Genomic DNA, 27,138 nt, shown 5'->3' with positions numbered 1-27,138 from the left:
AAAATAAAGTACATATACATTCCTCGACTTAAGCTATAATTACACAAATCTTTCATTTTATTTTCAAGATAAGTTGTGTATAGTGTGAAAATAGAGTAATGTCTATATAATTTTAGTTAAACCCAAGGGTTTTTTTTTTTTGTAATTTATGCTTAGTTTTAGGGGATGCATGTCTAGATGTTTTTATAATTATAACTGATTTCTGAAAGCCATATTAGATCACGACTAATCTGAATATTGAACAAAATCCAACCTATGGTTGATGAGTCTAAATTTTGAAATGGAATTATGGTTTTGTACAAATTTTAATAAAATTTAAAGGAAGTTTGCATTATAATTAACTTTAATTTGAGGATAAAGAAGACATTCCAACCAAATCCAAGAAAGATTGAGAGATTAACGGGACGGAAATTAAATCAAGCTAAACACGTTTCCAGAAAATGCAGAGAAAGATGGCGTCCCAATTTCACGCAACACAAAGAAATGCTTGCTATATATCTAAGGGACAGGTGGAATGATTCATCAATCATCACTCTCTATTCCTTTGACCTAAAACCCACACTTGACTTGTTATTAAATAAACCTCGTCATTTCCAAAAAAGCAGACAAAGGGATAAACTTGGTTTTCGTTATTCTCAAAAGCGAAAGAGAGGAAGAGAAGAGGAGAAGAGAGAGATATAGATGGGTATGGTGATGATTGTGGTTGGTACTTTGTTAATAATGGTGATGATGACTCAAGAGAGCATGGCTTCAGAGAAATATGGAGAAGCATAAACAAAGAGCATTTTGTTCTTTGAAGGGCAGAGATCAGGGAAGCTACCATCAAAGCAAAGGATGACTTGGAGGAAAGATTCTGCTCTCAGTGATGGCTTTCAGATTCCTCACACTCTCTTCCCAGATCATTTCCTTAATACAAAAAGTAAATGTAGTTTGCTTCTCTTCATCATCTCTCGTAGTTTAAATTATTTTGTTTTATCCTGTAGATTTTTTGTTTGTTTTGGACTTTGGAATCTTAAGATAGCAATTTTTTAATCAAAAATCCATCTAGATTTAGGGTGTCCGTGCTCCAATAATGTCCAAAATCTCAACCTTTCATTTCAGCTAATGATCAGAGCAATTTCATCTAATTTCTCTTAAATGAAGAGCTGAGATTTTGGGCATTAGGGGTAGCAGGGAGGACAACAAATGCCTGAAATCCCAAGATCTACATATCGCTTACCATGGCTATAAACAATGCTTCACATTCAAATGCCTCTTAACATTCAATTCAATCTAATTCAAGTCTATCTTATCAATCTAAATAGTTGGACCAAGTAGGAGGATACTATGATGCAGGAGACAACGTTAAATTCAACTTCCCAATGGCATTTTCAACAACAATATTAGCATGGAGTGTGATAGAGTTTGGGAAATTCATGGGAAGATCAGATCTGAAATACGAGCTCGACGCTGTTCGTTGGGACGTGGATTATCTGATGAAAGCCACGAGCGTTCCTGGGTATGTGTTCGCGGTGGTTGGTGACCCTAATGCTGACCATAGTTGCTGGGAGAGACCAGAAGATATGGACACTTCAAGAAGAGCATTTGCTGTGGGTAAGAAGTTCCCAGGAAGTGAAGTTTCTGGCGAGATTTCTGCTGCCCTTGCTGCTTCTTCCATTGTGTTTAAAAAGCATAATCTTGACTATTCTTCACGGCTTCTCAATAGGGCTAGATTATTTCCCCACAGGTCATTACACTAAAAAAGGCAGTGATTTTTTCACAGATCAAATCAATGAGAAGAGAGAAATTTTTATGAGAACAGGTTTTCCTAATCAAAGGTCTTGTATATTTTATTTTGAAAAAATTAATATCCAAGTCTTTTTAGTTTTTGCCGATTTCAAATTATAGTTCGTTGTAGTTTATTTTATTTTAATCAAGCCCTTACAATTTAATCGATTAAATATATCAATCCCTTAAAGTTAAAATTAGTAATGGATGGTTAACTTCTAAAAAATAAAAACACTTTTAAAATTTATAGAAAAATTGATTTAATACAAAGTTTACATTTTTATTAGTTTTTTTTATAAAAATTCAATATATATATATATATATATAGTTATTTATAAAACATAACCTAATCATATAAATCTTGAGTTATAAAAATTATGTAATTAATTCTAAATTTATATAATCTTTTAACAAAAATATAAAAGTTCTTAATTTCATTTTTTAAAAGATTTAATTAAACCCTTACAGATTAAATGATTAACATATTTAATTGATCAAATAATAAGAGCTTGATTAAAATAAAATAAATTATAGGGACTTAATTTAAAATTGGGAAAAATTAAAAGGACCTGCATATTAATATTCTCTTTTATTGTTCTAAAAAGTTCTCACGGACATCAATTCCGTTGGAAATTCTTAAAGATGAAATTCTTGTGAAGTGTTCTCACAGTTAATATAAATCCATGGAAAGTGAGAAATGTGTTCACTTTTGCATGCCCTCACATACTAATTATAATATTCTGGTAAGGAGAAAAAAAAAATGCGGCTCAAAGTCACTCTGATCTGTACTTTGGTTCATTATTGGACCAAAGGTTCTTTAGTTATATCTTTTATTCTATAAAAAAATGATGGCCAATGACATTCTTTTTCTATGCTTAATTGTGAATGATCAGGTTTTTGAGTTTGCTGATAAGTACAGAGGATCCTATAATGACAGCCTTGGACCTTGGGTTTGCCCTTTTTATTGTAATTTTGGTGGCTACCAGGTAGGCCTCTCGTCTAGATTCATCCATTATATGTATTTATTATTAGGAACAGATTAATAACAATATATTCTTTACATTTTTGCATTTGAAGATTTTGTGCTTATTGTCACAAATTCAAAAATGAACAAGTGTAGAATGTAAAATTGAGCTCTTTGGTTAATTTAGGGGGTGTAAGAAAAAGCATACTGACTATTTATAACCGTGATTATAGGTTTGATTAATATGGATAATTTTTTATTGAATAAATTAGTCAGATCTTCCATAACTTTACTGAAATTGAGCTGTTTGTGTTTTTAATTTCAAAACCACAAATTATTTAAAATATATAAATGTGTAATTTATTCTTCCTTTGAAGAAATATCTATGTATAATTGGAAAATAAAAGGGAGGTATGTGCAATAATAACTTTAATGAAATTGAAAGTATTTTTACTAATTTTGAAAATATGGAAAGAAGTATGTATAAGTAATTTATTTCAGTATATGATTATTTTTAATGCAATTTCTCAATAATAATAATAGGATGAATTGGTGTGGGGAGCAGCATGGCTGTTCAAGGCTACTAAACTCCCTAAATATTGGAATTATGGTAACAAAAACATTCACAGCCTGAACAACTTTGATGAATTTGGATGGGACACAAAGGATGCTGGCATTAATGTTCTTATTTCTAAGTTTTGTTTTTTTTTTTTTTTGGCTGGTTCAAGGTAATGTTCATCTAGATTTTCTAATTTGAACTCCCTAATAAAGTCACATTAACTAAAAATGTCTCATTTGATTTCGAGAGTGGAATGAAATAGAAAATAAAGTGAAATGGAAAAAATAAAAATTTATGTCCCTGTACAGCATAAAAGTAATTAATAAAAAACTTCATCCATTGTTTTTTATGAGACATTTTAAAATCAAAGACAGATTAGAGAAGATGATTAGATTAATTAAGAGTTTTTAAAAAGTTATTGTTAATAACAGAAATATGATAGAGATTTCATACCTCGAATTCCATGCAATAGAATATGATGTGTCCATATTTGATCCATATTCAAACTTCTCCAATTCACATACTCTTTAATTTCCTTATGTATTTCAAAACCCTAATTTTCACTCAACAAATTTAGATTTAATATTTCTATCTAACCTTTAGATTTTCCTTAAATTAACAGTTTGTGATAAATAGTCCATCTGCTAACAAGTCTTTCATTCCCAATGCAAACAAGTTTGTATGTGCTGTGCTTCCTGAATCACCTGCAGCCTCTGCCTCATACTCTCCAGGTAATTGGTTTGACAAAACTTAAGGATGATAATTTTGTTAATTAAACAAGTTATAATAATTAGTGTAAATTGATATTTTTGGCAAAAGCAGGTGGGCTTTTATTCAAGGGAAGAGGGAGTAACATGCAGCATGCAACTTCATACTCTTTTCTTTTTCTGGTTTATGCCTTCATACTTGAATGAATCAAATTCACAAATCAACTGTGGCGGTGATGTCGTTGCTTCTCCAAAAAGACTTGTCCGATTTGCAAGAGGCCAGGTAATTAATTAGATTATTCTTTTAATTTCATGAATAGTAATATATTTTTTTCTTTTATATTTGATAATATCACATTAACAAACAATAAATCAATTAATGGGTTATTTAATTTAAATTTCCAATTATACATGTAAGTTAAGGAGACTGTCTAATCAAATTTTAAATCAAATTAAAGATTAAAACAACATTTGTTAGTTAGTTCAAGCGGTTGTTCTCGTGAACTAAGGTCTCAAAAGTTCAAAAAAAAAAAATATCGTCTAGAATGTTTTAAGCTTATGTTTGATTTAATTTAAATTCCCAATTACGAATGTAAGTTAATTAGCCTGTCTAATCAAATTTTAAATCAAATCAAACATTAAAACACCATATAATAGTTGGGTCAAGTCGTCGTAAGAGCTTTTATTATCAGTTCTATTTCCAATGACAATTAAAGTTGTTGCCAAATGTATACAATCAGTGATGACAAATATTGTTACAAAAACCAAAAATTGTCACCACCAAAAATTAGTTCCTGCTGAATGTCAAGAATTAGCAATCACTTTTGTAGTTGTAGAACCTACTAATCAATGGCAACAAAAGTCGCTGTCAAAGAGTAATGCTATTGAATCATGCCATGTGTTACCATGCACCTGCCATGAGGCTTCACGTCAACCCACTCATGGTTATTCTCTTTAAGTAAGATCTCAAGTTCAAAACAAAAATATCGTCTGGAAAGTTTTATACTCATGTTTGATTTGACTCAATCTATAAATGAGTTGGAATCCATGGATCAATCTACCTGTTAGAAATCAATTGGTTTAGAAAATTTTACACTTATGTTTGATTTTAGGTTTGGCTCAAAATTTAAAATTAATGATTGTTAGATCCTTGACAAAATTTCATAAAAAATAAGTTGCAAATATCAATACAAAAAAATACAAATTCAAAATTTTCAATTATAGATAACACATTTAAGTTTCAAAATTAAATACAATTATATTAGAAATTTCTATCTGCATCTGTTTAAATTTATATTTGAAATTCATTTTTTAAAAAATTATATCAAGAACTTAATTGTTATTAATTTAATATTTTGGGATCTAATTGTCATTCTATCATTCTCTACATTTTATGAGAATATTCAAATCTTTGAAAATATAAATGCATAGATACTTGGGAAAATGACAATAAAACCCCCTTCAAATTATATAAATGACAATCTGGTCCGTCGAAATACTATAATACCAATGAAATCCCTAGGGACTTTTCTGTCATTAAGAAATTAATATAAATGATCAAATTGCCCTTAGTTCAAATATCAATTGCCATTCACAAGTTTTATTCCAAGATTCATAACTTTTCTTTTTAAAATCACAAGAATTCAACAGCAATTCATAAGTTCACATTTGAAATCTTGATATTCCTCAAGTATTACAAATATCAATTACCATTCATAAGTTTTGTTTCAAGATCAACAACTTTTTCTTCTTAAAATTGCAAGAATTCAATAGCAATTCGTAAATTTGCATTTGAAATCATAATATTTCTTAAGTGTTGCAAATATCAATTACCATTCATAAATTTTATTCTAAGATTCACAACTTTTCTTTTTAAACTAGCAAGAATGCAATAGCAATTCGCAAATTCTAACCTAAGGGTAATTTGATCATTTATATTAATTGTTTAATATTAGGAAAGTCCCAAGGAACATCAAGGGATTATAGCATTTCGATAGACTAAAATATTATTGACATAATTCAAAAGGATTTTATTATCATTTTTCCTAGATACTTTAGTGAATAGTAACAAGTAGTCTAATTTTATATATTGATGTCACATTAGTGCATCCATGGTAAAATTTTATATATATATATATATATATGTGTGTGGGTTTAGTTTATTATAACATATATTGATCAATTTGTTTTTTAGTGCCAAAGTTCTTATATATATTTGTAATGTTTTGATTATGGGCCAAATAGGTGGACTACATATTTGGAAACAACCCTTTGAAGATGTCATATATGGTGGGATATGGACCAAAATTCCCTAAAAGAATACATCATCAAGCTTCATCGTTGCCTTCTTTAGATGATCATCCAGTCCACATAACTTGCAAACCCTAACCCTAATTTGCTTGCAGGTGCTATGGTTGGAGGACCTGATATCAAAGATTCTTACTTTGATTCTCGAGTTGACTTTACTCGCTCTGAGCCTACCACTTACATTAATGCTCCTCTTGTATGTGCTTTGGCTTACTTCAACTCACATTCATCATCCTAGCTATAATATTTTCTAAGATTCATTATTCATTTTAGTCTTATATGGAAGAATATATGTGTGTACATACATAGAGAGGGGGGGTTGATGAAGTTATTGAAGCATCACCCATACGTATGATCTCATTCATTTGTATTGACCCTTGTATATAATGTTATGTAAAGGAACTGTGTGTATGTATGTGTGTACGATACAATTGGAAATGGATCCTCTAAAGTCGTAAAAATATTCAATATAATCTGAAAGGATGAAATAAATCCATAAATTACAAAATGTTTAATTCATATGATCTACAATTTGTTGTCTAATTATACCACAAACACGATACGTATCTTCATAATTCAAGTAGATTTGATGAGGATACATCACCAATATTTGTACCCTACTCATGCTCATTTACACTTTCATTTTTAGCTCATATAAATTGCACATCAATATAATTGAATTTCTCTTGATAAATTATGTATTGCCATTGTTGGTTAAACTATTTCAACTTGTATTTTATACAATGAAAGACAAAACAGAACAAAACTAGTCATCAAGAAAAGGTAAAATGAAAATGCCAGTCCGTGCATAATTTTGTTAGCTCACGTATTACTTCTCAAGAATGATTGTTCAAGTTGATTTAATCAACTAAAGCATGGATTTAATTAAGAATCAGTGTCTTTCAAAGTGCACAGTATATAAGATCAATTAATGGTTGTGATGACAGGTAATTCTGCTCAACAACAGAGTTCAAAGATTGCAGATTAATGAACACGGTCATCCATGTCAAGATTCATAACTGTAAACTTTAAATTACTTGCCCAGGAAGAAAAGCTTGGGAGTTTCGCTGTTATTTAATAATTAACCTTTAAAACTACGATAAAATTTATGACAAGAAATCTACATTACATACTCTTTACAAATGCCATGTTCTCATATTTAGATACTCAAATTTCACAAAAGTATGTCACCACTTTGATACCAGGGACGAATCTGGAAATCATTATATGAAGGCCATAACTGAAATTTTATCTAAATATGAGGTCTAACATTGATTTCTACATTTTTCATAAACCTATTTTTTTGTAAAAATTTGAAGCATGCCCCCCTAAATTTGTGACTGTCTCATACTAAGAACATTGAATTCTCAAAACAACCCGCGAACTTAGAAAAGATAAATACACGCTATAATTATAAAACACTAGACTCAAATAAGTATACTATGCATGTTCTCAACGAAAAAAATACTTATTCATGTGAAAAAAAAAAAATCTTTGAGAAATAGCAAGATGCGCCCCAACATAAATCGAAGATCACAAACACATATAACAAAACCAATAAATTGCCGTAAGATCAATTATTAACAAATAGATAAATTACAGCACAGACCCACAATATATGATGATGGGAATAACGACGAAGGCAATAGGAAGCAGATGTGGCAAACTTGAATGCGGTAGCTAGGCAGCGAAAGACGACCACTGAAGGAAGGAAATGCAAATTCAGGAGCGAGAAGTAGGTGATCAACTATCATACGCAAGAAGAAGAAGGGATGCACGAAGCAGATGGTGAGCAATAGACCACGATAGGCGAGCAACACAGTCGACGGAAGATTTTCTTGAATGGCAATGCCAGCAAGCACAATGGGCAGTCAGATCTACGACGAGAAGGAGGTGAAGAGAGGCAAAGGCTTTATTTAGCTTCCCTCAAAATGCTCTTATTCTCCCATTGCGAGTTCAGGCTTTATTTTTTCCAAACAAGACTTCTTACTAGGAGATGAGCTTTTAACATCCCACTATGAGTTTGGCGAACCCAACCTAGGTTGAGATGTTAACCAAATACACCTTGAGCTAGTTTATATATAACGTGGATCTTAGACTTGAACTTAATATTTTCTTTCATTTAAAATTTAAGTGAGATAGATCTCATAAGCTCACCAGGACTATAATATATCTCTAAATTCAAACAGTACTACTTACAAATCACTCACCAACTTAGTCTAATGTTTTGTTAGCTTTAGAGGATGATTCTCCTCCAACCTTAAGCTGAAATTGTTATCATATTTATGACATGATAACAAAACATACGGGCCTATGTGTTGCCCGTAGTCCAAGGTGAATCATAAGCTTATGAGTTACACCACTTCTCATAAATTATATGCGTGCGCGCGCGCGCACATATATATATTGATATGATTATTTATATATACTGAATATTGATTATTGGTAATTATCAATAATCAAGTTGTTAAATCATAAAAAGTATACAATTTAAATGTTATAATAATAAATTTTAATATTTAATAATGATTTGATTAAAATTTATTTGACATTAAATTTGGTAATCTTTTCAAATTAATCCACCATAAAATAGTGTTCAAATTCCATGCTCAGGAAATGAGATTTAGGTTACTCAAATTTTAAATTTGTAGTTATGTTTTTTTTAAGCAAGTAACTATTTTTTAAAGGATTGTTTTTTTTAACTTTTATATTTATTAAAATAAAATATAAAAAAATTAAAATTATACTAAATTAAATTTGCACCATCCAATTTCAATTTTTAACATTTCATATTTCATCACTACAAGAAACTAAAAAAATATTTAATGATTTATATCTTCTTTCATTGAATCCAACGTTATCTCCTAGATAATCAATCTATTATAGTTAGAAAATTCCTAAAGCCAATCAAATTTAACAAAGCCAGAAGAAGCTTGAGGTGATTTGAAGTAAGCAACTAGACCCACAAAAGGAGCATTAAGGTACGTAGTCGGCTCAGACTGACCAACGTTATATCTTGAGTCTTCAAAAGCGTCATCTTCTGCGGGACCTCCGATGACGGCGCCGACAAGGACGTTAGGGTTCGGTGCATTGGTTTGGAAGTATTGATCTCCGTCACGACACTTAATCTGCTGTGGATGTTGGTCTAATGAAGGCAAGGTTGAACCACGGTGGTGGATCTTTTGTGGAAACTTGTTGCCATATCCCACCATGTATGACATCCCTAATGGGTTGCTTCCTAGAATATAATCAACCTGAAATGAAATCACAGTTCGGTTGTATATTCATAAAAATTATATCAAGTCAAATTCAAAAATCATAAATAGATATTCAAAGATGACCTAATTAATTTAGTTCAGTATAAAAATATCTAATATATATATATATATATAATCTATGTAAAATCAAAATTCATTAGCATATACTTCCCTTGATCTTTATTATAAGGCACTTTTAACTACCTCACCAGAATGAATGAGAGGTAGTTAAATCGGTAATTTTGTCTAAAAATATACTAAACTTTCAATCTTACCCCTATTGAAATGAAAAAAAATTAAATTTGCTTTACATTATCTCTTATAATTAATGAGTTTAAATAGGGATAATATTAAAAAAATGTAATTATTACCCCATTAAGTATGTTATTTTAAGGATTAAAAAATATTTCTAAAAGGCGCCCTGTAATAAGGATTGAAGTAATATCTATTAAAGTTATATCAAGTCATATTCAAAAGATGAAGTATGTCATCCATCTCAAGCTCTCTGCAATGCATTAGAGCCGAGGCCAACTCTAGTATGTAATCGCACTAGCACAAAATATTAATATAATGTCACTATTTTTACTTCAACTATATATGGTGAATTGAATTGAAATGGCAATAAATCTAGTGTTAATATTGTAAATAAATTCAATAATGTACATCCCAAACTTCGTGTAATATTAATGGAGTGAAAATTAATAATTTTTACCTTGTATAGCGATACAAAAATGTACATTTAATGGATAGATGTGAAAACTAGTATTTTCCACTAGCGTTTGTTAGCCTACAATCATAAATCATTGCATTGAAATTGTAAAATTGCTCCCGAAAAATTAAAGGGAAAGGTGCGTACGATAATTTTTTAAAAATTTACATCAAATTAATAAGATATTGATTTAAAGTTCATTATTTTGATCTTCTTAAATTATAGTCAATTAGCTGATTGATTTTTATATGTTGATGAATTTTAAGTCGGTTCAATTTTCAACTAAGTTGGACTATATTAGGGCCTCTTCATTAGTTTACCTGTCAAGCGGACCACCCAGTCCAATTCTAAATACCCGTTTTATTGTTCGTCCAAACAGGGGGGTTACACTTTGTTCCCCAAAAATTCATTCTATGTTCAGCTTATCCTTTTAAAAATTCACAATTTTATCCTTACAATCACAACAATTTTAATTAAGTTTCCATTGATAGAACTTTTGTATTATATGTGTGTGACAAAATATGCTTAATTATGATAACAAAGATGTTAAAATTATTAATAATAAACTAAATTATTTTATAGTATGTCCTCTTTTTCATTAATGACTTTGCTATGTAATTTTCTTTTATTTTAACTAATATAATTTGACTTTTTCAAAAAAAAAGTAAATTATTTTATATGTATGGGAAAATATGCTTAATCCAAACATGGGATATATTTGGGCCAGGCTTTATGCATTGGCTGAACCGACCATGCTTACCTGGGATTTGGCTAGATTGATGAGTGTATTTGGGTCAGCAGTAACACCTCCACAGTTGACTACTTTTTTAGCAGCTTGCATGTGCCGTGCATACACAATTAGAAGGAAAGATATTGATGTCACATGTTGAAGATTGCTTGATCCAGGTTTGAACATAAGCCCACCTTGTTATTTCACATTTAGCAATTTGTTAGTTCAATTCAAAAGATGATCAATGCAATAAAATGTTACTCCCTCTACTTAATATTATAAGGCATTTTTCTGGAATAGCATATTTAAAAATTTAAGGCATTTTGGCCTTTTAAGATGTAATTAATAAAATTTTTTTTCAAAAATATCCTTAATTATTGGTGCAATTAACAATTTTTTATTAAGATATTCTATTAAATAAGGATAAATATAAAAGACTATACTCTCTCTAGTTCTACTTATATGATAGAGAGAAAAGATTTTTTTTTGTTCCTATTTATAATTCATATCATTAAATTTTTATAAAAGATTTCTCCTTTTACCTTCCATTAAATGTTAGAAGGAGAAAATATATGGTTAAAATATGTATATTTAATAGGGACAAAATTAAAAAGTTATTAAATTTTTAGATAGAATTAATTAGTTTTGAGGTTTTCTTTTCAATGAAACATGTTAAAAATAACTTATAAATGGAATTAGAGGAGTATAATTTTAAATGTTAAAAGTGTTTTATGATACTAAATGAATGGAATATTTTATTTCCGTTTAATTTTCAACTATTGGATAGTTCAGAATAAAAATATTAAATTTAGACCAAGTCAGATTATTTATGAATCGTGTATAGAACATGATTAGTATATAACTCATCTCAAATTGATTTGCGCGATGCACAGGAAAAACATATTTACCGTTGACAAAAAATATTTAATTATCATGAAAAGTTGTTCAATGTTTTAAAAGTTATATGGAAATAGTAAAATGAGGAAATAAAATAAGCAATCAATTAAGACAAAAAGATTATGAGATTATATCTTTGGCAAAAAGCCAGAAACGATCAAGCAAATATTATTGCACTAGTGAGAAAAGAATAAGGAAAATTTTCTGCACATTTATAAGGTTATATGCATTTGAATACATGAAATATATAAAAATTAGAGGAATTCCGATACTCATATTATTTATAAGTAATAAACTAGTTTGAAATATATTACCTTTAGAGTAAAAGACTGACTTGGTTGGAGAATTGGGCAATACAGAGCACACAAAATTGTCTGCATTCGGAATAAAGGGACTGGCATGGGAAGGATCGGTCATTACCCACTGCCAAATTAAAAACAAAATCGATTTAGAAATTTAATAAACAATTAACTAATTAAAAATAAACAGTCACATCACTAAATAATAAAAGAATAGTGCTTTTATTCTGTTATCATCTAATATATTGATTGATTTTCTCTATGCAGAAATAAATAGATGGATACAGTCTCAATCAATAAATATTAGAAAATAATAACTCATACAGAATATTAGTTACAAATTTCAACTATGGAATTTTTAGATTTGGATTCCATGCAATACTCTTTGATTAATTTCAATCCAATCCTGTTAAAAATATTTGGACTATCTATTTTGATTTGTCGTATATCATTGTATTACGTTATCTTAATCTTCAAAATAGCATAATTTCACAAATGTATTACATATATGCCACATTGCAGAAATTGGATCTAGAGTAATTCAAGTCAAATCTGACTTTTTTTTTCTATAATTTAAGCATTTGAGTCATCGAATAAGCTTGAAATTAAAACCCAAGTTATTAGATCATATATATATATATATATATTTAAGTTTATTTATACTAATCCAAATAAGCTCGGCTCATTTAAACTATCAGTTCTAGGAGAAACTTGATGCTATAAAGAAATACCTCTGAAACAAGAACATTAATTCCAGCATTCTTGCAGTCCCATCCAAATTCAGTAAAGCCTCCACCACTCATTAGAACTGAAACTCCTTTGATATTCCTAATCACATTGGCGCTTTCTATGCTTCCTATGTTTTCTTTCACAAAGTTCCAATATTTCCTCTTTTTGGTTGCCTTGTACAACCATGCTGCTCCCCAAAGCAACTCATCCTGAATGCAAAGTGTATAACAATATATCAATATATTTTTTAAAACTAGATTGAACCAATTCCAATTGATGAATTGGCAAATCAAATCCTAGTATGATTTGAAATGTTGTCATCAATTCGGTTGAAAACTGGTCAAAAACGGGTGAAACTTTATTTTTTTATTTTTAATAATGCATTTATGTAAAATTAATTATATATATTTGGTTCAATCAATGTTCAATCACAATGAAACCAATGACTTTATTCCAATACAATTCTAACTTTAATATTTAAAAGTAGTGCTGTTAAAAAAAGTTAAAGGCTAATTGCACCTTTAAACTATAGGTTTAGGAATGTCTGGAATTCTAAACCCATTTTTAATATAATAATATTTCTCTTTAACTTTTAAAATCAGTGTAATGTTGCCTCTATCATTAACAAAAATAAACTTTAATTGTTAGTTAATCAGAAAGTTATAAAAAATATTTAAAATTATAAAAAAATAAAGAAAATTAGAAATCAGAATCCAAAAATTACAAACAAGGACCTTTATTAAAAACTTAATTTTAATTAATTTCATAAATTATTTATTTTGGAAAAATATTGTATATATATCATCTTATAAACCTTTAAGCAACAAATTAAAGATAAGATAAAAAATGAAGATTGATAATGAAGTTAAGGCCAGAGTTTTTCAATAATGACATACCATGTAGCCACTGAAATCACAGTAAAAAGGGCATGCTGCACTACCTACACTGTCGTTGTAAGATCCACGATTGTTATTTGCAAAGTCAAATGCCTACAACATTGTTGTTAAAGCCAACATTAAATACTGGTTAGGATGAAATCAAGTTGGAGAATTCAATTGATCACAAGACTGAAAGTCAGAAACACAAACATATGACTAATTTGGATCTCTCAAAATGTGGAGATATAGAGAGGGATGGATTGGGACCCATATTTTCAGAATTTAGATCTATTCTTCTCCATCTCTCCCTCTCTCTCAACATTTTATGTAAAGTGTGCTTGTGAGGATTTGGTACCTTGACATGTATACATACAAAGTTACATACATATATACATGCATGCATGCGCACGCACAAGTGCAAAATATATCCTTTGCAGCTATTAAGTGAGAAGAGAGACTGAGAGTGATGCGCCCCAGTTGCCCATCATAAGTAATTTGGATTTCTTAATTTTCTATCTATCTATTAGCTAAATTTAGTTATATTTAGATACCTTAACAATCTCCTTCTCAATTCAAGTTGAGTCTACAAGCTCTTTATATTGAAGAAGCCATCAATATCAAAGTTCCTTGCTCCTGTATTAAGGGCTAACCCAATTTTGAGGCTTCAAAATGATACTGCATCTATCCAGGTAACAATATCCACCACTTGCTAGTTAGATATTATCTACTATTTTCTCTATCTCTCTTATGCCTCTAAGAGTATGTTGCAAACCATCCCAATACATATATGCATACTTGTTGGGGATCAAGATAATGTCTCAGTCAGTCCAAAATTTACTTCAAGAAACTTCACAAATTCAGAATATCTAAATAATATCCAACATACATACATTCATACCCGTATGGCATGGCTAAGAAGCAGTTTAGAATATTGAGGATCAGAAGCCCCAAACGCCATGGAAGAAGCAGCAAGAGCAGCAGCAATTTCTGCAGAAAGCTCTGAACCAGGCTTGTTTGGAGTGAGAACATAAGTGTTTCTGGGAGTGTCCATGTCTTCGGGTCTCTCCCAACAATCATGATCACCATAGGGTTCTCCAATTTGAGCCACAACGAGATTACGAATTCGTGTGGCTTTCACGAAGTAGTCACTTCCCCATCTGATTGCTTCCAAAGCATTTTGAAGATCTGATTCCATGGAGTTTCCGAATTCTAAGACTCCCCAAGCTAGCATCGTCGTTGAGAATGCCATCGGAAAATGAAACTTAACGTTGTCTCCGGCATCATAGTACCCTCCAACCATGTCAAGCTGATCATTGACAGAGGAGCATGTTATTCAGAAGCTGATTATAATTGAACATGTTAGAGAGAGAGAGTATAATTACATGAGCATCGGAGCCATCATTAAGAGCAGAGTCTTTTCGCCAGGTCATACGCTGAGAAGGTGGCAACTTGCCTGACCTTTGGCCTTCAAAGAACAAAATACTCTTCGTTAATGCATCTCCATAGTTGTGCGATGAATCTGCTCTTACCATCATAAACGACGTCGTCGTGATCATCATCACTATCACTATCACAAATATTGATAATAGCTTCGAGGACAAACCCATAATTCAAAACCCTTTGAACCTGCAGAAAGTACTGTAGTACTGGTTTGATTATTCTAGGTCGATCGATTTCAACGAGAGAAGCAATATATAGTTTATCTCTCTGATGAATCAAATGCTGATTCATGAATGTCTTAAATAGCTCTTCTTTGTCACCATCGTTTTTGTAAATTAAATGCTCATAAGGAAATTTGTCTGATTATACTTCAAAGAAATTTATTTACGCACAATTCCATTGGTGTTTGAGCCATAACTACTCTGGATTTCCGGGGCACAATGATTTTCCTCTGATAAAGAAAGTTAGTTAATGCTTTTGCAAAAATCTTGGACATTAATTAATATTTTTTTAAATTTAATTTTAAATTTTAATAACTTACATTCAAACATTCATCCTTCATATCATTTTTGACAACTATTATTGAGGAGCCGGCACCCTTTTCTTTTTTTTTTTTTAGGATAAAAATATTTCAGTAAGTTAGATTTTGAGAACTCATGGATATGGCTTGCAAGCTCAAAGAGCACTTATAAATTGCTCACCAATAAAGTCCTCATATAAATGAGATTTAAAATCATAACTTTATAGTTTATTGGCCAAATCCTTATCAATTATACTAACCTTTTGTTAGTGTACCCCTTTCATTTTGTTGCTCAAGTTATGCACCTTTTTTTTTTGGTGATTTGTTCCAATGTGTTTTTAGAAATAATTAAAATTAATTGATCATGTATTTCAATGTAAAAAAGTTATGAGTGCGTGAGAATTGGTAGGTAGATCAAGGTGTCCTATGTCTTTTGTATATTTATATACTACTCTGTTTTTAAATATAAGGGAAAAATAATCAACTCACATAATTTAATAAAATTGGCTAAGTATAATAATTATGACTGTAATTAAAAATTTTGCACTAAATTATCCTTGTAATTAATTAAATAAATTTTTATTATGAACATAAACGTTGACTTTATAAAGGACAATTTAAAAAATAAATGATAAATATTTCTTTCATAATAAAAAATGGTAGGAAGGAGTACATTACTACTACTCTCTTCGTTTCTAATTACATGACTTTTTTTTATAGGGTGGTGTATAAAAAAATTCACTATTTAAAAGGTTATTCTCTCTCGCTCATTATCCATATGTTCTTGATCTCAAATTAATTCTCAATTCAACCATGTAGATTATACTTATTGTTGTAAATAAAAGAAATTCGGGTTGAGAAATAAACAATTGTGCCCTTTGGTCATATATGTTTACTTTTCTGAACTCATCATAAGAGTACTAGAAAAGATTACCCACCAAAAACATCTTTGTATTTGTAGCATATGCTTAATTTCACATTGAAAACTATATTTACATTTGATGAACTTTCTTCAACCATAATCGTAGTTTTTTTTTCCCTAACGATTTCTAGCGTCAAACAAAATGCTCGATCACAATCAAATTTGTATGATTCCTTATATAAGGTCTAGGAATTAATTTGAATTATAAAATGAAATGCTACTCCGTTTTTAAATATAAAAGCCTTATGTTTTTGTTTTGGAAAAATGACAAGAAAATCTTCCTTAAATTATATAAATGACAATTTGATTCCTCAAAATGTCATAATTTCACTGAAGTCCTTGGGAACTTCTATGTCAATAAATTTTAGATTAAAAAGATCATTTTACCCTTATTAACAATTGTAAGTTGTGATTTCTTATTCAATTCTTGCAATTCTTTGAATAGAAATTGTTATTCTTTAAATGTAAATTGTGATTGAAATTTGTTATTTTAAGATCTTGTTTTTCAATAACAGAAATTACATTTGACAAATCATAATTTATTGTTCAATTCTGGCAATTCACAGAATATAAGTTGTTATTTTTTAAATAAAAATTATTATTGGGCATGTTATTTTGAGACAAAAATTATGCTTGACAAGTTGTGATTTTTGTTTGATTCTTATGATTCACAAAACAAAAATTGTTATTCCTTAAATAAAAGTTATGATTAGGGCTTCTTATTTTCAATAAGAGTAAAATGTTCTTTTCACTTTAAAATTTATTAATATAAAAGTCCTTCGGGACTTTAGTGAAATTATAATATTTTGGGAGACTAGATGGTTATTTATATAATTCAGGAAATTTTATTGTCATTTTTCCTCTCTTTTTTTATTATAAGAAAAACTACAAATTTCAAAAAATATTAATTATATTTTTTTTCTAAATGGTCACTCATAAATGGATAGTATCATTAAATTAGAGGAACAAGTGATCATTAATTAATTACAATGACATTTTAGTCCAGGTACAAACATTTCAATTCCAGGCATAATAATTATGATCAATTAATTTTCTTAAATTGTATAAATTTGTTGAAATTCTCTTATATTCAAAAACTGATGGAATACAACTTGAAAAAAGTTGAAAAAAACAATAAAGACAACATACGGCGGGCACTTCATGATGGAAAGCACCATAGCTGGCGGAGCCACATTGGAATAATTAACTTTGGAAAAAATTATAAGTGGGGTGTATAAATTTTAAAACTTTACATCTCTTATTTTAATATTTTGCATGCTCTAAATTAAATAAAAAATATTTAGACCCAAAAAATTATTAAATAAATAATATTGCAATAATCTAGATAAGATATAAAGAGTATATTTATAATAAAAAACTATATCAATTTGTTCAATATAATTTTTTTAAAATAAAAAATAATGATAAAACTATTTATATTATTATAATTTTAGTCCTATTACAATTATTATTTTAAAAAAAATATTAATTTTTTATTAAATTATTCGCACCCTCTAACTCAAGATTTTGGCTCCACCATTTTATAGTTCCAATAGGTTAAGGTTTATCAAAGCGCTTCCTGGAACAAATGCTCTATTAGGTCCTAAGTGTGCAATTTTTTCTGAAGACATATCAAAACGCTTCTTACGAGAAGTGTTTGCGTAGGTCTCGTAAAAAAATTAAGAAGAAGGAAAGACTTGCTGATCGCTTTTGAGGAAGTGTTCCCTTTGGGAATTCCTTGTCACATGTCATATCATCGTTCGTATATATAAGCATTCTCACAATCATCTATTTCATACTTCATGAAAACATTTTTTAAGTAAACATATATAACAAAACTTGATCAATATATACTTAATATTTTAGCACGTTTGGATTATCTTGAGCTCCTGAGATAACAAATTGGAGTTTCTTTTTGGCCACTTGTGAATGTAGAACTCTTGTCGGATGCACAAAGTTTGTGGAGTTTAATTTGTTGAACATGCCGGACCCATACTCCATCAAAATTGATTATAGTTGAGCTAAATATGAGAAAGTTGTTGAGAGAATTTAAACTAAACAAATAAGGATGAGCTGGGAAAAGCTTATTTTGATAAGCTGTTTAGAATCTTCGGTTTAAAAAAAAAAAAGATAAGCTATTTAGAATAAGTTACAAAATTAAATTACCTCAATTAAACAAGAATAGTTAGAATCTTGGAAAAATGATAGATAAGGCCCAAGGGAATTAATTAATTCAAGTTAAGTTCAAAAATGACAAACTTTAAGAATTTGCAAGTTTTGCTTTCAATTTTACAAATTCATTGTGATAAATTTATAATTCGTGTTTCAAATTTTAATAGAAAAAATAAATTTGCTTATTACTCAATCATGTTGAGATTGGAAAAACAAATTGCAAATCACAAAGAATTTGTAAAACTGAAACATGAACTTACAAATTCTTAAAGTTTTGCATTTTGAAATTTAATTTGAATTAATTGATCTTCTTGAACCTATCTATCATTCTTCCTAGAATCTTTGGTAAAAAAAAAAAAGATGAGCTATTTAGAATAGCTTATAAAATTAAATTACATCAATTAAAAAATAGCTTATGAAAAGGTTAAAAATATTTTTTCTGATAAAAATTTCTTAATTAGCTTAGTTTTTTTCTTAATATAAGTATTAAACTTAATTAAAATCACTTTTAAAATTTTTAAACAAAATGGCTTCCCAATAATTTTATGAATAATAAATTTTTTTTGAAAAGTGAGGAATAATAATTTTAATTTTGAAAAGTGAGGATTTTTTTGATAAAAAGGGACTAATGAAAAGGATTATTTTTTGATAATTTTATGAATAATAATTTTTTTGAACAGGATTTTTTTTATAATTTTTGTAATTTTTTTAAGAAATGTTTTAAAAGTTAAATGTGATATTTAACCAAAAAGGTTAATGAGTCTCAAATTTTATAGTCTAATTGATTAGGTTAATAGGTGAATTGGTGATGTAATAATTAAATAAAATTAATATTAAATGTATATATAAAAAACTAAGTTAAGCTAACCTGACTTAATCATGAAAAAGGTTTTTTTTAATCTAAATTCAACTATTAACGGTTTCAGTGGTTAAAGCTCCTCTAAGTACTAGTAATCCTTTTTTTTCTCATTAAAAATACTAGTAATCCTAGAACATAGTATTAGACAAAGGTATACCTTCAATATTAGCTATCGTCCAATAATTGATGTTGTGGGTCCTACAAAATGTGACAGCTGGCATCTTAGTTGGAAAAATATTCTAGTCTTTTTGTGCTAATTCTTCGCCTTGATTAGGTTTTCCCCAAATATTCCTCCACTGCACAAAGAATCAAGCTGCAAGGAAGCATAAGGAGCAGTGATGTGTAGAAGTTCTCCAATCTTATTTAATCTTGTTTAATTTAAGAAGGTGATCTAATCCTATTCAATCCTATTAAAAACTAATTCTTTAAAGTTGAAAAGATTAAAAACACTAGTGTTTTTAATTTCAATAAAGGAAGAATTATAATAAAATTCTATATAAAAAATTAATTACTATAAAATTTATTAACATCTAAATTTAGACCATTGATAATTGATTATGTTATTAATGACCTTAATTTAATTATCAATAAATCTTATAATAATTAATTTTTTTATACAGGATTTGAATGTAATTCTCCCTTCAATAAAAGCATTAAAACTAGAAGCGAGTTTAAAGAGATGGTCTACAGTCTATCTTGAGAGACCCTCACCCTCTTAGGGTTTGTTTGAATATATAACTTTTAGTTTTTGTAATGTACTTTTGCACTTTTGAAATGTAGAATGTTATTATATTAGGGAATTTTATTATTGGATAAACTAATTTTTTGAATGTAATTGAAAAAGTTATTGAAAGTGAATTTGATAACTTAACTTTTTGAAACTTTTTAAATTGATTTTCTAATGTTGAGTTTTTGAATTTATTATACTGGCTTTATTTCCTTACATTACTTATTATGTGCTTTGTTTTATTAAAATTTAAATTTAGTGCAATATTCATAAGGTCAATTAGATTATATGAGGAGGAAATTTTGTAAACCTTCTATACATGAAAAAGAAAAAAAATTAATCTTTTTTATAGGATATGCCATTCAATATTAATAACTATTGAATTATTTATTACATTTTTTTCAATATTAAACTTTACATTTTTTATTCTTATTATTTAACATATTAAATTTTATGTTGTTTTTAATTTTTTTCACATTTTTAATATATTATATTTACATAACAAAAATTATAAATTATTATAAATTAATATCCTGATTAATATATATTCAAAAGTGTATTTTAAAAATATAAATTATTATTAATCTAAATAATTTTTAATTTATTAAATTATCTTTTAATTAAAAATATGTTTAAATATAAATTTTATTATAATAGTTAATTTTTATTAAATTAATTTTTATAAAATAAATTTTTAATAAATTAAAAATCAAACAAACTTGTAAATTTTACCTTCCTTGTGAGGCTAGCCACGTGGGACTCATGACGCACCACTGTTGCCTTCTTTATCACACTCAGAAGTTTGCTCGGTCTCCTCTCAGATTCTCAAAATCTCTGCCTATTGTCTTCACTACCGCGGTGGCCGCCACGAACAACCGCCGGCTGCAGATCTCCGGTCACTGGCGCTTGGTGCATCCCTCAGTTTGGCACATTGATTTGGATTTCAGTGAAGAAGAACAGGTTTGTCTGTTAATCTTTTTTCCCTTTTCCGTTATTCTTTTCGTGTCCGTTTGAAGAGATCGTCCTTTTCGTCTTTATTCGCATGTAGTTTTTTTTTTTTTTATTAGTCTAAGCTCTTCACATCTTGGCTTCTGCGTAGGCTTTTTTGCCCTCAAAGTGAAGGATTTTTGTGCTTGTCACTCCTTTCGTATTGATTGGTTGTTTTTAATGTCACTAATTTGTTCAAGAAAATTTCTCCTAGTGTTTTGCTTTTAAAATCAGCGTTTGACACTCTTATGTATTGGCGCTATGTATTGTAAAATTTCTCTCTGTTCCATCTTTTCACCTTAATCGAATGCAATTTCCTGAAATTCTAGGCTCTTGACTGAGCTTTGGGGGAAATAATAAAAAAGCGGCAGAGTAGGAGAGGGAGAGGGGAAGATGCAGCAGAGAAATTCGACAATTGGAAGGCCTTCTGGGACGGATGGCTCAGATTACTCATACCGTATGGTCGTTGATTCACGTAAGCTTCAATTTTGAGTTGTTCCTGGATCATCAAGTTTTTTCTTTTTGTTTCGGCTACTATATTTTCTTGATTTTCATGGAGCGTAGATTGTTGAGCTAAATATTTTTGGGTCTTATTGGTCTTTTGGTGGCGGTCATGTTACATTTAGGGTATCAGCTGGTAGCGAAGGGAAAGAAACGCCTTTCTGGACTTCTACCTCTTCAGGTACCTTAGGTTTCTCTTAATTTCTGCTCCTCATGTTTCTTAATATTATTCTAGGATTTCTCTGCCAATAGGCAATTAGTGTTCTTTGTTTTTGTGTATCTGTTGAGGGTTTCTTGACAGGATTTTCTAAGTTTTAGTGAAAAATGATGTGCCGCTACTGTATAATCCTGTTGCAGGGAAATGGTCCTACTGTTATGAATTTTTTGGAAATCGTAAAAAGGATCCACTTTGTTTGTTAATCAAATTTCTGTATGATATTGGCATTGATCTGTTCTAATTATACTGTGATAAAAAGTACCGATTTAAAGGACGGTTTGGTCAGACGGTCCTATAGTTAGCTCTACCTCTCCTTGATTTTACACCCTACCCACAATGTTTGGATATTCTAACTCATTATGCCTAGGGATATTTTTCACAGCACGAGAATTCTTAATTAGCATATCTGCTTCCGAACTGTAACGGGAAGATGATAAATGTCACCTTAGAAGATATGAAGGTTGGTTCTCCCCCCCCCCTTTAGTAGTTGATGCATCTGGTAGCAGTTACTATGGAAGCAATGGTTTTTTTAGGTCAGTACTAAACTGTATTCATACAAAGGAATTGAGTCTTTGCATTGATCATGGACCTGTGAATATCATGACAAACCACTTTTATTGTGAATTGGTCATGCTTTAGTGTCATATTATTCAAATCTCCAGTAAGGTTACCTTGATTTTCTTCACTATCATCAGCACATAGACTTTACTGAATTCCCCCCACAGACTCATCATCATCAGCATATGGTTTTTCATTCTTGTTCCCCTCGCTTCTGGTATTGACAGTTTTCAATTTGGCTGGTGCAATTATTTGACTATAATAAGTGTATATTTTTGTCAACACTGAAGTAGTCCTCTTTGATTATTGCCAAACTTTCACGGGTCCCCATACTGATTTGATGAAACATGTGAAATGACAGCCCATATGGTTCAATTATTTTGGGACTTTGGAATAGAAATAGGGTCTTTGTTTCTTTGTCAAGGATGTTTGATTGGCTCCACTTATATAGAATCAGCTTTCTCATGAAACCAAGATTAGCTGTGTATGAGATGAATCATGATTCCTGAGCACCAAGGTCTAAAATAGCCTTGTCATCTCATCCTTCATCCACTGTCCCCCTTTTCTAGTGGTTGTCTGCTCCATCCAAACTTTCCAGTCACCGCCATCCCTCTGCTGACCATTGTCTTCCTTGACTTCCTCATCTTCTTCTTCCTGTGACTTCAGGAACCCATTGTTCATGCTGGGTCTTTGATTTTACATTTTTTTTAAATTCAGATCTGTTACAATGGAGGGGATGATTGCTGTCATCGCTTTTGGTTTGTCTTGATCAGCTGTTGTCATTGCCATCTCTGAACCAACACTTGCAGTTTTTGATGCCTAGGTGTTTTCAGTCCTGGTTTTGCTTGAGCATCCATTTTCAAATCTGTTACTGCCTCTTTACTTTTCCTCCCTTCAATTTTGGATTTTTAATTTGATTTTGGAAATCTAGCATTTGATTTTGATTATGGAAATGTGGATTGGATTTTGATTTTAACTTTGATTTTGCCATCTGATAAGGGAGGAGAAGGACGAAGGAGGAGGGTGTGGGAAAAAATTGATTAAGGGTATTTTGGTCTTTTTATTTTTATTTACTTAAATGTAAAAAATAAACTAATATCATTCTCAACATTCATACGAAACAGATATTCAGTGATCACTGGCCATCATAACATTCCATGCTATTCCCTATAATTTTATTACTATTATTTCTGAGGACCAATCTGGATGGGCTGTGAAGGATTCGCTTCTTCCTTAATCCTGTTCTCTCTCTCTAGTTGCTGCAGTCTTCATCTCCATGCTGAAAAATATGATGGATCTGCGGCTTTTGGGGCCAAGATATTGAAGAGCCATGTTTTCTCTGTTCTTGAAGCTTCTCTACCGTTGTATCCCTTTATTTTGTGGTTCTTGAGTTCTGTGTCTTGTATTTCTATATCCTAATCCATTCAACCTGTGAATGTGATAGGATCTTTTCATTATATTTCTATCAGTTTAATAGAAGAGCATTTCTTTGTGTCATTTTGGCCTGGTTCCATCAAAATATATTCAAGTTGTGGGGATGCTATAAGCTTCAAAGTATATAATCATGTTCAACCTTATATTTCATTCTCTTGTCCAACCTTTTGAAGCAGATTGGTACAAACCTTTTAACTGACATTTCTTGACTGTTGTTTTGGTGTTTGGAGAGCAAGGTCTTATTCTTTCAGTTCTTGTGATTAAAAAGAACATTTCTAAGTTTAACCTGTTTTATTTTTAACATCGAAAGGCAAAATATGGCAGGTGATAGTTGTATGTTTGCGTGCATGTAACCAAAACGCACATTAAGAATATAACTCATGAAGACACAGTAATCTTCCATAAATTACATCACAAATCATAAAAAATAAAATGGTTTTGATTCTTAGCTTTACCCTAAGATATCTAAATTTTGCTTCATTAAATTCTGCACCATCATAGTGATCATCATTAGGCAATCCCTCAGTTTACTCTTCATCTTTTGGAAGGTGGTAGTGGTACCACCAGAGGCTTTAATCATGGTAGTAAGGTAGTCGATTGGGAGCATGAGCTGGTGCTCTAGAAACACATATCAGTCGGTGGCTGTGGAAATGGTGGTGGTGGGGGAGGACCAGAGGAGAAAGGTGACAGAAAATGTTACCCTACTTTCACTTTGTTTGCTGCTGGCTCTGGTAGTGACCACAATTTTTTTGAGAATTCTTTAATTCAGGTTTCCTCTCTATTTAGCTGTATGCATAATGCACAGTACAGCTAAAGAAATATAGCGCTTGTAGTGTGGTTATAACCATAATACACAAAATTTGCAATGCCATACATGTAGGTAGCATCATAGTACATTGCGCTCAACCACCAGCCAAAACATACTATTACTAGTGAGGTTAGAGTTTTAAATATAAAAATCAAGAATCATAGCCCATGAGCTTACTGATGAGTTTTGCATCTTTGATCATTTCCCACTTTCACTTTTGGAGATGGTGGCAGCGAATGATGAAAGTTAGTTGTTTGACTTGTACTGTTACTTTGTATTTTCTTTGTTCATAGTTTGAATGGAAGTTGTCAGTTTTCCATTCAAAATAGTAGTAGTAGTAATAATAATAATAATAATAATAAAGAATCATCAATCTTGTTTACAGTGGAATTTTATTTATGTGGGCGGGGAATTTTTAACCAAAATAATTTGTTGATGTTGGCATTTAAATATCAATACCTTTTTATTTTCATTGTTCATGGCCAAGTAAACTCATAATTATTAGTAAGCCTAGAGCCTTCATTAAGGTTAATAGTAACCAATATTTTCTTTATTTTTGATGGCTGTCTTCATTTCTTCTTTATATGATTTGATTCTTTGAATGTTGCCCTGTAGGCTTTATTTCTATTGATAGGAGTGATATTTGCAGTCTTACCGGGAACAGAAGAGGATACTCTGGATACAGTTGCTCTTGGTTCAGTTGCTTGTGGTCTCATTACCCTGATCATTGCAGAATTTGGTTGCTAAACCCACTTTTTACAACATTACATTTTGTTTTACTGATCTTTTAATTTTCACCAGCTAAATAAACTTTCTTTGTCTTTTTGTTGTAAAGGTAGAAGGCGAAGCAGGGCCAGTTTCTTGGGAATTTATACGTTTACATCATCTATAGCAATGCTTCTGGCTGTGATTCTGGCTAGGCGTCATTCTGTGATGAAGGTAAATATATCAATGTGTTATGCACACTAAATTTCCACAAAGAATCAATGAAAGAAGACTAACAGCAAAAGTATGGAACTTCATATGGTGGGCAAAAAAATGATAGATATGATCTGGAAATAAGCTCTAAATGAATAGCCTGACAAATTAATGAGATTAATATACTCTGTGTTATGAGAATGTATGTGCATGGCCTAGCCCAATGGGCAATTTAAAAATCAAAATCTATGGTTTGATTCCTTCTTGAGGTTTTTCCCTTTTTTTCATCATAGAATTTTATCAGTATGGGAAGAATGTACAGCTAGTCAGAGGAAAGGAAATCCTCAGTCCAGAAAGAGAAGAAAAGCTGATAACTGAACATAGTAACAGGAACCTAATATTTTGCAAGAGCTTTCCAGTCTCCTTGCACATCAGATAAGGAATTCTCCTCAATAGGATGGCCTTTTTCTAAGCACTAAAGGGAAGCCATATGCACAATTGTGTCCCACAAAAACAACAACAACAACAACAACAAGCCTTTATCCCACAAAAACAATTAGGGATAATGATGTGTCATTGAAATTGCATGCATTTCTGTCCAACCAACCAAACTGCAAAATCTGATAAACCAAATGGATGTGGCTGCTTTATACTTTGACCTAGTTAATTCTATATCTTCGATTATTTTAGTGTTGTTAAAAATGTTGCTTACCCTGTTGTTTAATCCAAGGTTTATACTATTGTTTTCTGATTTTAGCATGCAAATTCATATTTAGAACTTGATTGCAATGTTCATAGTTGTTCTTTGGAACACCTCTCTTAGGTTCTTAAGGACTCCAGGCTCTGGCAAACAAGGAAGTTTGACCTTAATGGTTTTCCTGTTCTTCAAGCTGGCAAGTGTTTCCTCCTAATCTAAACGTTTTATGCATTGTGTTGTAATTGGAGTTGTGATTGAATATTTATTAGATCCGTCATGTTTTAACTATTGCAGGCTTAGTTGTATATGCAAGTGCAATGCTGGTGGTTCAGTTCCTTATCACCAAAACGACCATTTCCCTCATTTCCAACATGTCGCCTCCCAGAAAAGCCAAACCCTCTTAGCCTCTCATCGTTTTTGCAGAGTCTAGCTTATACACCCCTCCCCCGGGGTACCACGGATTGGTCTGTATTTTTTTTTTTTCTCAAGAGATTGAGATAAGCCTTTTTTTTTTTAAAAAAAAATACTGAGCAGGGAAAAAGTAAATTAAAGACTTGATATTTGTAATTTTACGA

At 30.4% G+C, this 27,138-nt stretch overlaps 2 protein-coding genes and 1 long non-coding RNA gene across 3 annotated transcripts; 2 read left to right on the top strand and 1 right to left on the bottom strand.

Annotated features, from left to right (window-relative positions):
- The first annotated feature begins 819 nt into the window (after positions 1-819).
- On the top strand, positions 820-6,542 carry LOC129316572 (endoglucanase 8-like). The gene is given in 9 exon segments (XM_054960989.1): positions 820-880; positions 1,303-1,711; positions 2,657-2,753; positions 3,275-3,426; positions 3,927-4,021; positions 4,113-4,189; positions 4,191-4,280; positions 6,242-6,375; positions 6,377-6,542. Coding segments are annotated over 9 exon segments (1,266 nt in total). The 5' UTR covers positions 820-834.
- Positions 6,543-9,201: 2,659 nt separating this feature from the next.
- Positions 9,202-25,150, bottom strand: LOC129316571 (endoglucanase 8-like). The gene is made up of 8 exons (XM_054960988.1): positions 25,114-25,150; positions 15,186-15,364; positions 14,702-15,109; positions 13,822-13,914; positions 12,928-13,134; positions 12,212-12,320; positions 11,031-11,194; positions 9,202-9,558 (listed from the first exon to the last, which is right to left on the bottom strand). The coding sequence occupies exons 1-8, from the start codon at positions 25,148-25,150 to the stop codon at positions 9,202-9,204; spliced, it is 1,554 nt and encodes a 517-aa protein (XP_054816963.1).
- On the top strand, positions 21,820-24,283 carry LOC129315523 (uncharacterized). The gene is made up of 3 exons (XR_008594522.1): positions 21,820-21,905; positions 22,057-22,112; positions 23,963-24,283. It is a non-coding gene; the product is annotated as an uncharacterized LOC129315523 (long non-coding RNA).
- Positions 25,151-27,138: the final 1,988 nt, after the last annotated feature.

Source organism: Prosopis cineraria, unplaced genomic scaffold (assembly GCF_029017545.1).
Source record: "Prosopis cineraria cultivar Desert tree isolate PC_DT_omini unplaced genomic scaffold, ASM2901754v1 PC7, whole genome shotgun sequence".
NCBI lineage: Eukaryota > Viridiplantae > Streptophyta > Magnoliopsida > Fabales > Fabaceae > Prosopis > Prosopis cineraria.
The sequence above is the reverse complement of the archived record's forward strand: the minus strand, read 5'-3'. Positions and strand labels throughout refer to the sequence as shown.